Source organism: Hylobates moloch, unplaced genomic scaffold, assembly GCF_009828535.3.
Source record: "Hylobates moloch isolate HMO894 unplaced genomic scaffold, HMol_V3 SCAFFOLD_19, whole genome shotgun sequence".
Lineage (NCBI taxonomy): Eukaryota > Metazoa > Chordata > Mammalia > Primates > Hylobatidae > Hylobates > Hylobates moloch.
In genome coordinates, this window is record NW_026652294.1 from 27,269,029 (window position 1) to 27,282,692 (window position 13,664).

At 48.2% G+C, this 13,664-nt stretch overlaps 1 protein-coding gene across 1 annotated transcript; it reads right to left on the reverse strand.

The window, feature by feature from the left end:
- Nucleotides 1-1,343: 1,343 nt before the first annotated feature.
- Nucleotides 1,344-9,038, reverse strand: PKDREJ (polycystin family receptor for egg jelly). The gene has a single exon (XM_032139166.2). The coding sequence runs from the start codon at nt 8,988-8,990 to the stop codon at nt 2,241-2,243; it is 6,750 nt and encodes a 2,249-aa protein (XP_031995057.1). The 5' UTR covers nt 8,991-9,038; the 3' UTR covers nt 1,344-2,240.
- Nucleotides 9,039-13,664: the final 4,626 nt, after the last annotated feature.

Sequence of the window (13,664 nt, forward strand, 5' to 3'; positions counted from 1 at the left end):
CCCAACATGCCTGGAAAAAGTCCTGTGACTGCTGGATTTCTCACTTTCACCAAGAAATTGAGATTCTTGTCTCATTTGGCAGGCCCCACAGCAGCTGTCCCTGGTCGTCACTCAAACCACCTCCAGTGGTTGTTCCTGGGCCTCCAATGACTCCCTACCGCCTCTGCCCACGTGGCCCCTGTGGTTACAACTGTGGCCCTCCCTGACTCATTTGTAATTCATTCTCCCACTGCACAGCTCGGGCTGTGTTGGTGGGAAACCCTTCTCCACCCCTGGTGCTTTCTTCCTGGGAAGGGAGGCCAACTAGCCTACCCTGATTCTGCTCAACCCCTGGGAAGGGGCAGGGACTTCACTGGATTACCAAACTGGAGGACAAGACCTGGGAATGCCCACCCACAGACAGCATGTGTCTCTGCCTCACCCTCCTGCCAGCAGTCTCTGCTGCCTTGAAGGGCAGGCCTCTGCAACCTGCCTGCAACTGGATCTCGAACTCCCTCATTCTGCAGTTCAGTGGGCAAGTGCATTTGACCCAACTGCAATCAGCGTCTATCAGTAAAAAGTAATCATTTGGACACCTGCTGACCCTTTTTCTCAATTCGTTCAGAAGTCAGGTGGTTAAGAGAGGTGCTATCTCAAGAACATGTGCCCCAGTCGGAACCAGTGGGCCAGGCCACTCTCATGGCCTTCCCACCAAGGGAGCTAGAAAATCCCCCTCTGACCTTTTTTGTTGTCTGCTTTGAGATAGAGTCTCGCTCTGTTGCCCAGGCTGGAGTGCAGTGGTGAGATCTCAGCTCACTGCAACCTCTGCCTCCTGGGTTCAAGTGATTCTCCTGCCTCAGCCTCTTGAGTATCTGGGACTACAGGTACCCACCACCATGCCCGGCTAATATTTGTATTTTTAGTAGATACAGGGTTTTGCCATGTTGGCCAGGCTGGTCTCGAACTCCTGACCTCAAGTGATCTGCCCACCTCGACCTCCCAAAGTGCTGGGATTACAGGCATAAGCCACCACGCCCAGCCCCCATGTGACCTTCTGACCCTTGCTGTGTGCAGCCTTGGGTGAACCATAAGCCTTTTCATCTTCCCACCTGGCAACAGGTGAGACAGAACTACATTCTGCCCAGGTCTAGGCATCCCCTCGAAGGAAACGATGGAAGGAATCTACGTGTGTCTGCAGGGGCCTAGTGTGCTGTGGACATTTCAGTGCAGCTGAGGATGATGAACACCGAAGTGCATACAAAGCAGCCACCCATCTAATTTGGTTGTCCCCCTTTTCTGGGGCTCCACTTTGAGAGCAGGAGCTATGTGTGTATATGCCCCTCACACGGAAATCACTGCAAGGCTCGAAGAAGAAATCTCACATTTAATTCTGATAAAGCTTAAAGTGGCATCTACATAAACGGACATGCTTCTGAGTGAAAATAGTACAGCTACCGGCCCTTGTTTCTCTTAAGTGATAAACCACATTTTCCTTATTCCTAAATAGTCCAGCACGCCATGAATAACCAAATGCCCAAATCTTAGAGGCATATTTTTCTATATTCAGCATATAGACATATTTCAATGTGAACACATATGCACCTTTTTGTTGTTTAACAAAACATGTCTCTTGGTCAGAAAATGTTACTGAATTTTACTTTAATTACCAATAGCTTTAAAAATAAATGAGAAGCGCCACTTCTGCTTTCCCAAGCATGAAGCAAGTCCTGGAACTCCCCACAAGGCCCTAAGCCCAGGGGGAACAAGAGGAGGGAAGCCCTGGTCTACAAAGGGGCCTCCCAGTGAGGCCGAGGAGTTTGGGGCTCTGTCAGGAGCAATAGGCCATCGGCTTCCAGCATGGGTCAAGCGCAGAAACACCCAGACAATGCTGCACCCTGGCCAGGTCCCTCTCTCAAATCTGGTTCTCAAAACCAGTGGCTCTGCCTTCTCTAAACTGCAGGCACCAAAGAAACAGGGTTGCCCTTGTACTGGGAGTCACATAACTCCCCTCCAAAGGGAAATCAGTCCAGGAATCCCACACTGTGATCCTGCTCTCTGCCCAGATGCCACACTACACTCCAACTTTTACACTCCCAAGAGCAGAGGTCAAGATTGGGGATTCTTCCAAACGTAGGGGATGTGCCTTGTGAAGGACATGAGTAGCAAGCATGACTAAGCCACTGACACTCCTTAATCCCCTTAATCCCACAGACTCAGCATTTAGGGGAATGCTTGCTTATGACTCATGAAACCATCATGCATCAAACAACAAGGTAAACCATTTTCTTCCCGTTGATGTTTCTGGTCTTCAACCCCAGATAACGGCAGCTGTTCTTCTCTGGCTGCCCATACAGCATGTCAATAAAGAACTCAGGCTCATCTTTCGCCTTAGATTGCGAGGTCAGAAAACTGAATGTGGTTCTCAGCTTACGGCACAAATAGGTCATTGCTTCCACTTCATCCGATGGCTCCTCATACACGGGCTGCTTCATTTCCTCATATGCAGACAGAATTACAGCCTGAAATAAGTTGATCAAGACACAGATCATCACCAGCATGAAAGATGAGAGGAACAGGACCCCCAGAATCCTGTTATTGGAAAATTCAGTGTTCTGGAAAGCTGAGACACAATAGGAAAATACTGTCTGAGTGGAATGAATCATGTTACTGTAGTTCCATTCATGCTGACCAAACACTAGGTAACCAAAAGCCATGTATACAAAGAAATACACGGACACAACAAATGCCATGTGGCAGATGCCAGGGAGGGCAGCCTGGATGGCCCTCTGAGCCAGGCGCACATTGTAGAAGAATCTGGAATACCTGAGGGTCTTCAAAATTGTCAGAAATAACAGGAAACCCAAAATTATCCTCATGATGTGATCTACCTGAGAAACCGCATGAAAGGGAATGAAGTCTTCAGGGTTCGACAAGTAAAACTGAATTATGCCAGTGGCCAGGAAATGTTTCCTGAGAAAGAGCACAATCAACACAGTAAATATGCACTTTAAAGCAAAGTTGAGCACATTATACACACTTCTCACATAGGAGGCTCTTTGTTGCATAATGGTATAACCCTCATTGACAACGTAGGCTAAGAAAAAAATGAGAATGGCCACATACAAGTAGATTTCTGCTGAAGCTTTTCTGTCAAAATCAGCAAGTGAAAAAGAGTGCAGAGATATGCTTGTGTTGACAACTCCTAACTGAGAGACCTCAAATATGACCGAAATGCTACAGAACAGATTTATATCTGGATTAAAGGTCGTTAATTCCAAAACCACAGCCCATGTCTTCTCATCCAGCCAATTGCTGTCTTGAAGTTCTTTGAGCCTCAGTGTGGAATTAAACCGCTGCTGTTCTGGAAAAAAATAGAGTGCATATCCTCCAGATCCATAGGTGTGTAATAGTCCATAGGAATAATACAGCCATTGCTTTCCTTGAGGCTTATAAGTAAATCCATTGGTACTCTCATCTATAGCCTGCTTATCAACTTCATTCCAAAAGCCAGAATAGTTTTTTGTGTCTTCTGGGTCAATGCCATATTTGGGATGACAATGAATTTCTCTTCTGATGCTGTTTTGCACAAACTTTTTGGCAGGTAGACACATTTTTTCACTAGATTTTGCTCTCACTTGCCTCATCAGTGGAAGACCAAGGATTTTAGATGAGCTTTCAGGAAGAAAGGTTGGATTCAGGTCATTGTGTAACAAAGGCAACAGCACACTGTTTAGCCATCTATAGATGTCTTCCAGCTTAGTCACAGTAGCAAGATCCATAGAGAACCGATCACGAATAAACTGGTTATAGTAGAAGCAGTCAGTGTGACGTAGTAGGACGATAAGGATCAACAGAAGGGCTAGAAAGATAAAGTGAGTTAGAATGTAACTCAGGAACAGAAGTGCTCTTCTCTTGACCCTCTTCTTTCTTTTGAATATTCTGATTTCATCTTCTGTAAGGGGTTGGTACATCCTCGTGCCTTGGATTCGGACGATCTCGTCATGTATCCTCTGCATTTCTTCTGGATGCATATGCATTCCATCCAACCTAATCTCAGTATATTTATAGTTGGTTGACCATGAAAGGTTTTTGCAATACTTGGGTTTATTTGTTCTGAAGCCTGACAAGAGTATAATTTTAGATGGCTGCACCAGAAGAACTGACTGACAGAATGAACAAAAAGATGCAAAGAGCCATTCTATTGACTTGTCATAGCCATAAGTCAGTCCATAAAATACAATGAAGAATGAGCATATGCTAGAAGTAGCAAAAACCAAAAACCATGCAACATAAACACACCACCAAGGCAGGACAATCCGGGGCTTTTTCTTAAGCTGCTGGAGATCCTTTTGGGAAGGGTGCTCTTCAGAATGGACATCCTGCTCATCTTCTATGTTGTTATTGGAATTTGTATTTGGCCTGAGGGTCTCTGGGGTCTTGATTTGTGCTTTCCTATGCCTGTGCTTGGGTTTGGAGGTTGCCTTAGGAGAAGCCTTTGGAAGCCTGGGCTTTCCTTTAGATGCAGGTTTTGCAACCTCCCTTGGGTGCACCTGAGCAGTTTCGTAAGCATGCCACTTTCTCAAGTATTCTTCCCAGTGCTCACTTGCTTCTGACATTAGAGGATGCTTTTGAGGAGATACCTCCTTTAGATCCGCTTGAGGTTTCCTCTGGGAACAGGTGAACAAAAAAGTTATTAATAATTGCACAGGGATTGTAATTAAGACACTTTCAATTCCTATCATCATTGATCTCATGTACCTCCTCTCTCTTGACTCAGTTTGTTCTTGTCTATTTAGATTAAAGAACATAATGTTACAAAGAAGAGAGCTAAGCAACATTGCTAAACAACAGGACAATCTCTGGAGCCTATTGAATGTTTTAGCAACAACACTAGCAAAAATAGAGAACCACATGTGGTTTTTCCGGAGATTAACACTCACATCTATAAAGAAAAAGTCTTTTCTGGTCAGAGGCTCATCCGGATGGGTAACGTGAAATGTTCTGTCCAAAGTGGTATCAACAGAAAGCCATTTCTGGCATATGAACAGCCAAATGTGCCTGCTAAACAGATTTTCCACTTTGATTCTACTTAAATACCAGCTAGGCGATCGACCCTCGTTGTTGTGCCACACACGGATGGAATGGATGTCCCCCAAGTCACTTTTTGTTGTTAGGAGGAAAGTGTTGATGCTATCTCGGTAGAGAGTTGTAAAATGTGGATGGCTTAAACAATGCACGTCGCTGGTACTCACGGTTCCTCTAAGTTGCACAAAGACATTGGCCCTAGTCCCAGACCCCCAACAACTGCCTGTAAAAATAGTCACCAAGTAGCATACATTATCATAAGGATCATTATCTGGTAGAACTATCACATGCCCCCGAAGATGCTGGTCCATTTCATCCCTGTATAAAGCCCAAAAAGCTAGGACCACATATAAGAGAATAATGAAAAGCACAGTGAAGAGGGTCACGGGGTTTTGGTGAAGGCTCTTGGTGATGTTTAACCGTAGATCCACAGGATTCGGGATCACAATCACCTTGGCCATCACGTAGTGGGTATGCAGGTGAATGCTGGTGAGTCCGATTGTGCCCAGCTGCCGCCTAGCCCTCACTACATTCTTGCAGATGCAGTGCACCTCATGCCAGCTGGTCTTCTCACCAAGAACGCAGTAACCCTCTCTCCATTCACTCTGGATCCCATACATGTCCAAGCACTGGACGCTGAAAATAGAAATTCTCACTAGCTTGTCATTGAGCTTCATGACAAAATGAGGTGCCTGCAGAACTATGGATACAGTACAGTGGGGAGAGTGGCTGTGCTGAGCTATGAGTTGCAGCAGGGACACAGAGAGGCAGACTACACGGGCCTTCTTCACTGTGCAGGCTGGGTCAAACAGGGCACTCTGGCTGGCAACTGGAGGGATGTCATGAGGCACCAGGAAGGTGGCAACCAGAGCTGTAGGAGTGATCTGATTGCCTGTGTACACCAACACTGTGAACAGCACCATCACTTCTGTTACTATGTGGACCAGAACCTCCCTAAGCACTCTGCTGTCCACTTGAAAGCTAAACCCACCTGTCGTCTTCTTCAAGGACCCATCAACTTCTCTGTTGGGTCCCACTGTGAGATTAAAAGCTGCAAAGGTCAAGGTTTTCCTGACAAGGTACACTTCCGCTACATCAGGTGTGATCTCTAGCACACTACCGTTATCTGCAACTCCTGTCATTCTGAATCCAAACACCTCCACCGAAGTGTTTTCCTGATCATTTAACCAAGGAAAGGGGTCATTTGTGAAATCACAAAACATTGTAGAAATGGGACCATTTGCAGACAGACCAGGAACACTGCTCACATTGAGTGTTGGATAAAAACAATTTCTGCAGTGTTTCTCATTTCTGAAGACCTGGGTAACACCCCACTTTTCAACTTTCTTGACATACATGTTGAAATTGGGGGTTCTCATTGAGGTGGTTTTGTTCCCTGGCACTTTATTAGCCAGTATTGTGTCTGATAGAGATTCTATTACATAGAAAGGATCTTTAACCACTTGGTGAGGAGAAGTCATTTTAAGAATATTAGACAAACTTATTAGTATTCCAGTGCTCACGATTTCTATTTGTTCAGATCGAAAGCGTTTATCTTTTTGTTGATACTCTTGTAGGGCTTGATTTGCTTGCCATACCCTCACGGTGGCACGTTTCTGAGCATCCCAAGTGAATTCAGAGGGTTTCTGGGTTAATTTGGTAATAGTCATGACTACCTGGCCAATTTCTACCAAAGTGCCTACAGGAAGAAGGAAAGACTGATCGACAAGGTGTTTTCGGAGATTGACTCTGTCATCTTGGAGAGGTAATTCAGCTTTCATGTTATTCAAAACGGAAGCTACTATATACAATAAGTAACCTGCAGGTAAAAAATTCTGCTTCTGAATTAAAGTAGACAGCAATGAACTTGGTCCCATGGTGAAACGGAGTAACTGATTCAACACAGTCTTTGATGAATTTTTGTCAGTGGGAGCCTGTGCGATGGCATGCAGAGTCACCTGAGAAAAAGCTCCTAGAGAGTCATAGACCCGGGCATATATCTTCAAGGCATATTGATTAGCCAACATACCAACAGGGAGAAAGGAAGGGGGTGCTGTGGACTGAGGCCCCAAGTACAGGATGGTCCCCAGGGTGTTCTCTTTTACTGAACTGATTTCACCAACACTGTGCAAATCAGAAACAATTATTTTATATGTAAGAGGGATGTGCTTATCCCTAAAATTACTGCACTGGACAACAAATTTAGTAATAAGTGCAATTCCTTTAGCTGGATTAATGTTGCATTCTCCGATCTGAGGGCCATGGTTAATAATAAAAGAATGCCTGAAGACCGAGGTCACTCCACTCCAACATGCTAGATACAGAGAAATCGAAAACTCAGCTTCCAAAAAATGCCGAAAAGCAAAAGCTTTTATAGACAGATAAGCACCATTCCTTCCTGTTACAGTTTCCCCCATCCAATCAAATAGTATCTCACCACCTGAAGAAGACAAAATTGACCATTTATAGAATTCACGGCTTGCACAATTTGTGCAATTTAGGAACAAAGAAAATCTATCAGAGACAATGAAGTTTCTCTCACAATTTTCGATACATGTGATGTGTGCTATGGCTTTTGGTCCTTGGAGCACGTGGACCCTCTTATCAGAAAACGCTGTTCTAGAGTCCTTCCGAATCACCATTCTGAAGAAATACACGTGGTCTCCTTTAAGTGTTTCTGGCAAAAGTGTCAGTACAGGGCCGGAGGCCCAGGGCCACTTCAGATTGGCCTGCTCTGGGTGACAGACTTCCTTGCTCCCCAGGATTATTCGATCCCCACGGTAGTTTCTGGGATCTGTGGTACAGTACCAAAAGAACTGGAGTCCCTGTAACGGGCTGTCCGCATCTGGGTCCGAGGACGTGGACCCGTCCAGAATCAGCTGCTCTGCGAAATTAGCTGTTACGTTGGCATCGCCAAGCATCACCGCCTGCAGGGAACTCCTGACGATCCAGACATAGACGGCGTCCGAGTCTTTCACCTCGGGCATCTTGGGGTTCCCTGTGGTGATGGACACCGTGAAATTAAACACATACACTCCCCACTGTAACGAATTGCTGGGGATGTGAATGAACAAGGGGCTGTTCCTGATCTCGAGCTGGGGCAGATCCAAGGGCTGCGTCCAGTCGGGCGCGTGGCCCACGGCGGGCACGGAGAACACCTGCCAGTACTGGGCGATGGCGCGCCCGGCCGGGCAGTCCAGCTGCACCGAGGCGTTGATGGTGGCCTCCGCCTTCATGCTCAGGCGCACGGGGGCGCCCCTCTGGTCCGTGTTGATCCTCACGCGCTGGATGACGCAGGCGTTTATCTGACAGGAGACGGACGACTCGACGGCTCTGTGGCTGGACGAGTTGACGGCCTGCAACATCACGCGCGCGGGGCCGTCTGTGGGGCACTCGGTGCGGGCCACGAAGCCCGGCTGGGGCCGCGGGCCGGGCGTGGCGGAGCGCTGGGAGACGCGGGCAGCGAGGGAGGCCGGGCGGGTGGCGCCGGGTCCGAGCAGCCGCAGGCGGAAGGCCCAGGCCAGGCGCCCGGGCGAGCGCGGCAGCTGCGCGGACCACGTCAGGGAGAGGCGGCCGCCGCGCGCCGAGAGCTGCAGGTCGACGAGCGCGGGTGCGGCGGGCCGGGGCAGGCGTTGGGCGCTGAGCAGGACACGCAAGTCGAGGCAGTACCAGCGCCGCCCGGCCCCTCCACGGGGAAAGCAGAGGCTGCCGCGGCCGCTCAGGACCACGCCGCCCACCCGCACGGCGCTGGGCCGCAGACTGAGGAGGGCGCGGCCGCCGTGCACCCCGAGGCCCAGGGCGCCCCTGAGGAGGCCACCGGGCGCCCCGGGGACGGCGGCTTGTGCCCCGCGAGGAGCCGGCGGCAGCAGGAGGCGGCCGAGGCTCAGGCCCAGGCCCAGAAGGAGGAGAGCGGACCCAGGCCTCATGGCGCCGGCCCAGGAGAAGCTGGGAGGCGCCGCGGAAGGCCGCGAGGCGCGCCCAACCGCCACGGGGGTCGCGCGGACAGTGGGGGTCTTGGGGACAGCGGGGGTCTCGGGCGTCGAAGGCCACGGGCAGATGGGTCGCAGGGACAGAGAGTCCCAGAGAGCAGCTGGGACCTCGGAGCTTGGGGTCATTCGGCACTGGAGACTTCTTGGGTACCTCTCCCCTCTCCGTCCCCAAGTGTGTGCAGGCCCAGGGTCAGCATGGCTCAGGAGGGCAGTTCAGCCCCGTGCAGACCACGGAGCTGACCACGGAGAAGGGGCTTCAGCAGGAACTCTTAGGAAAGCCAGTCACAGCGTGGGAGGTCAGGAGGGAACTGTGAGATCCCTGGGCGCCCAGGAAGGTCTGACTCTCGGTATCTTACTCTGGGTTCGCTTTGCTCTTTTCTTTCTAGTTGGTTTGGGGTTTTTATTTTTTGTTTGTTTGTTTGTTTGTTTTCTGAGACGGAGTCTCTGTCACCCAGGCTGGAGTGCAGTGGCGTGACCTCAAGTGATCCACGCACCTCAGCATCCCAAAGTGCTGGGATTACAGGCATGAGCCACTGTGCCTGGCCTCATTCTTTAACTCTGTCCATTTTTGCTGTCTATTTTGGGACTTGATTGATTGAATGAATGATTTTAGAGACAGGGTCTTGCTCTGTTGCCCAGGCTGGAGTGCAGTGGTGCAATCATAGCTCACTGTAACCTTGAATTCCTGGGCTCAAGGAATCCTCCTGCCTGCCAGACTACAGGTCTACACCAGTACACCTGACTGATTTATTTTTTATATTTTATTTTTGTAGAGATGGTGTCTTGCTGTGTTTCACAGGCTGGTCTCAAACTCGTGGTCTTAATTGGCCCTCCCCTGTATTAGTCCGTTTTCATGCTGCTGATAAAGACACACCCAAGACTGGGAAGAAAAAGGTTTAATTGGACTTACAGTTCCATATGGCTGGGGAGGCCTCAGAATCATGGCAGAAGGCAAAAAGCACTTCTTATATGGCAGTGGCAAGAGAAAATGAGGAAGACAAAAAAAGTGGAAACCCCTGATAAAAGCATCAGATCTCCTGAGACTCATTCACTACCACAGAACAATATGGGGGAAACTGCCCCTGTGATTCAATTATCTCCCACCTGGTCCTTCCCACAACATGTGGGAATTATGGGAGTATAATTCAAGATGAGATTTGGGTGGGGACACAGAGCCAAACTGTATCATTCCACCCCTGCCAAATCTCATCTCCTCACATTTCAAAACCAATCATGCCTTCCCAACAGTCCCCCAAAGTCTTAACTCATTTCACATTAACTCAAAAGTCCACAGTCCAAAGTCCTGTCTGAGACAAAGGAAGTCGCTTATGCTTATGAGCCTGTAAAATCAAAAGCAACTGGCTGGGTGCAGTGGCTCACACCTGTAATCCCAGCACTTTGGGAGGCTGAGGTGGGCAGATCACCTGAGGTGAGGAATTTGAGACCAGCCCGACCAACATGGAGAAACCCCATCTCTACTAAAAATCCAAAATTAGCCGGGCATGGTGGTGCATGCCTGTAATCCCAGCTACTTGGGAGGCTGAGGCAGGAGAATCGCTTGAACCTGGGAAGCGGAGGTTGCGGTGAGCCAAGATCATGCCATTGCACTCCAGCCTGGGCAACAGGAACGAAACTCTGTCTCAAAAAAAAGAAAAAAAATCAAAATCAAGTTAGTTATTTCCTAGATACAATGGAGTACAGACATTGGATAAATGCAACCATTCCAAATGGGAGAAATTGGCCAAACAAAGGGGTTATAGGGCCTATGCAAGTCTGAAATCCAGTGGGGCAGTCAAATCCTAAAGCTCCAAAATTATCTCCTTTGACTTCATGTCTCACATCCAGGTCATGCTGATGCAAGAGGTGGGTTCCCACGGTCTTGGGCAGCTCCACCCCTGTGGCTTTGCAGGGTGCAGCCTACCTCCTGGTTGCCTTCATGGGCTGGTGTTGAGTGTCTGCAGCTTTTCTAGACTCATGGTGCAAGCTGTTGGTGAATCTACCATTCTAGGGTCTGGAGGATGGTGGCCCTCTTCTCACAGCTCCACTAGGCAGTGCTCCAGTAGGGACTCTGTGTGTGGGCTCTGACCCCACATTTCCCTTCCACACTGCCCTAGCACAGGTTCTCCATGAGAGCCTTCCCCTACAGTAAACTTCTCCCTGGCATCCAGGTGTTGCCATACATCTGAAATCTAGGCAGAGGTTCCCAAACCCCAATTCTTGACTTCTGTGCAACCGCAGGCTCAACACCACATGGAAGCTGCCAAGGCCTGGGGCTTGCATCATCTGAAGCCACAGCCTGAGCTCTACATTGGCCTTTTTCAGCCACAGCTGGAGCAGCTGGGACACAGGGCACCAAATCCCTAGGCTGCACACATCCTGGGGACTCTGGGCCCAGCCCACAAAACCACTTTTTCCTCCTAGGCCTCCAGGCCTGTGATGGGAGGGGCTGCCATGAAGATGTCTGACATGCCCTGGAGACCTTTTCCCCATTGTCTTGGGGATTAACATTTGGCTCCTTGTTATTTATACAAATTTCTGCAGCTGGTTTGAATTCTCCTCACAAAATGGAATTTTCTATCACATTATCAGGCTGCAAATTTTTCAAACTTTTATGCTGTTTCCCTTTTAAAACTGAATGCTTTTAACAGCATCCAAGTCATTTCTTGAATGCTTTGCTGCTTACAAATTTTTTCTGCCAGATACCCTAAATCATCTCTTTCAAGTTGAAAGTCCCACAAATATCTAGGGCAGGCGCAAAATGCTGCCAGTCTCTTTGCTAAAACATAACAAGAGTCACCTTTGCTCCAGTTCCTCATCTCCATCTGAGACCACCTCAGCCTGGACCTTATTGTCCATATCACTATCAGCATCTTGGGCAATGCCATTCAACAAGTCTCTAGGAAGTTCCAAAATTTCCCACATTTTCCTGTCTTCTTCTGAGCCCTCCAAACTGTTCCAACCTCTACCTGTTACCCAGTTCCAAAGTTGCTTCCACATTTTCAGGTATATTTTTGGCAATGCCCCACTCTAATGGTACCAATTTACTGTATTAGTCTGTATTAGTACTCAGCTCAAGTGCAAAATTTAAGGGTGGAGGGGCACCAAAAACTCAATAATCAAGACAAATTCTCTTTTATTGAGGTAAAGGTCACATAAAAGTAACCAATTATGGTAGGCTGAAGTGGGAGGATCGCTGCAGCCAGGAGTTCAAGGTTTCGGTGAGTTATCCCCATCCCCCCAGTCCCTGGTCACCGCCAATCTTTTTTCTGTCTCTGTGTTTGCCTATTCTGGACATGCATGGAAATGCACTCATACAGGTGTGACCTTTTGTGTCTGCCTCTTCCTTCAGTATGAATGAACCTTGAAAACACTGTGTGAAAGGTGTCTCTTCTCTGGAGAACTGTCACCTTAAATTCTTTGCCCACTTTAAATTTGGGCTGTTTGTAATTTCACTGTTGAATTGTAAGAATTCTTTTTGTTTTTGTTTTTGGGTTTTTTTTTTTTTTTTTTTTTTTTTTTTGAGACGGAGTCTGGCTCTGTTGCCCGGGTTGGAATGCAGTGGCACAATCTTGGCTCACTCCAACCTCCACTTCCCAGGTTCAAGCAATTCTCCTGCCTCAGCCACCCAAGTAGTTGGGATTACAGGCATGCGCCACCACGCCTGGCTATTTTTGTACTTTTAATAGAGATGAGGTTTTACCATGTTGGCCAGGCTGGTCTTGAACTCCTTACCTCAGGTGATCCACCTGCCTCAGCCTCCCAAAGGGCTGGGATTACAGGCGTGAGCTGCTGTACCAAGAATTATTTATATATTCTGGATTCTAGACTCTTATCCAATATATGATTTACAAGTATTTATTCCCATTGTGTTAATCTTTTCAGTTTCTTGAGTAGTGTCCTTTGATGCAGAAAAGTTTTTAATTTTGATGAAGTCCAACTTATCTATTTTGTTGTTGTTGCTTGTCCTTTTGGTGTTACATCTAAGAATCCATTGCTAAATCCAAGGCCATGAAGATTTACTTCTGTTTTCTTCTAAGAGTTTTATCTTTTTTTTTTTTTTTTGAGATGGAGACTCGCTCTGTCGCCCAGGCTGGAGTGCAGTGGCGCAGTCTCGGCTCACTGCAAGCTCCACCTCCCGGGTTCACGCCATTCTCCTGCCTCAGCCTCTCCAAGTAGCTGGGACTGGGGCGCCCGCCACCACGCCCGGCTAATTTTTTTGTATTTTTTTTAGTAGAGACGGGGTTTCACCGTGGTCTCGATCTCCTGACCTCGTGATCCGCCCGCCTCGGCCTCCCAAAGTGCTGGGATTACAAGCGTGAGCCACCGCGCCCGGCCTAAGAGTTTTATCTTTACAGCTCTCACAGAAAACAAATAATACTTCAATGCAATATTTCAAAAATCAAAACTAATGCAAAAAGTCCATGATGAACAAAATATCAACATTTTAAATAAAGGCCAGATCTGCCCCTGCACTTGGTCTACGCCCTTGATTCGTGCACCCTGGGGCGGGGGCAGATTAAACTAGGGGAGCCCATTGGACTGGGGCTGGTGTGTGGCTGATGGCAGAGTTCGGGCCGGGCCGGACCGGGCCAGTCTAGAGGGAGAAGCTGC

Bases quoted from the DNA above. Each gene is read 5' to 3' on its own strand.
- PKDREJ (XM_032139166.2), bottom strand. From the start codon at position 8,990: ATGAGGCCTGGGTCCGCTCTCCTCCTTCTGGGCCTGGGCCTGAGCCTC.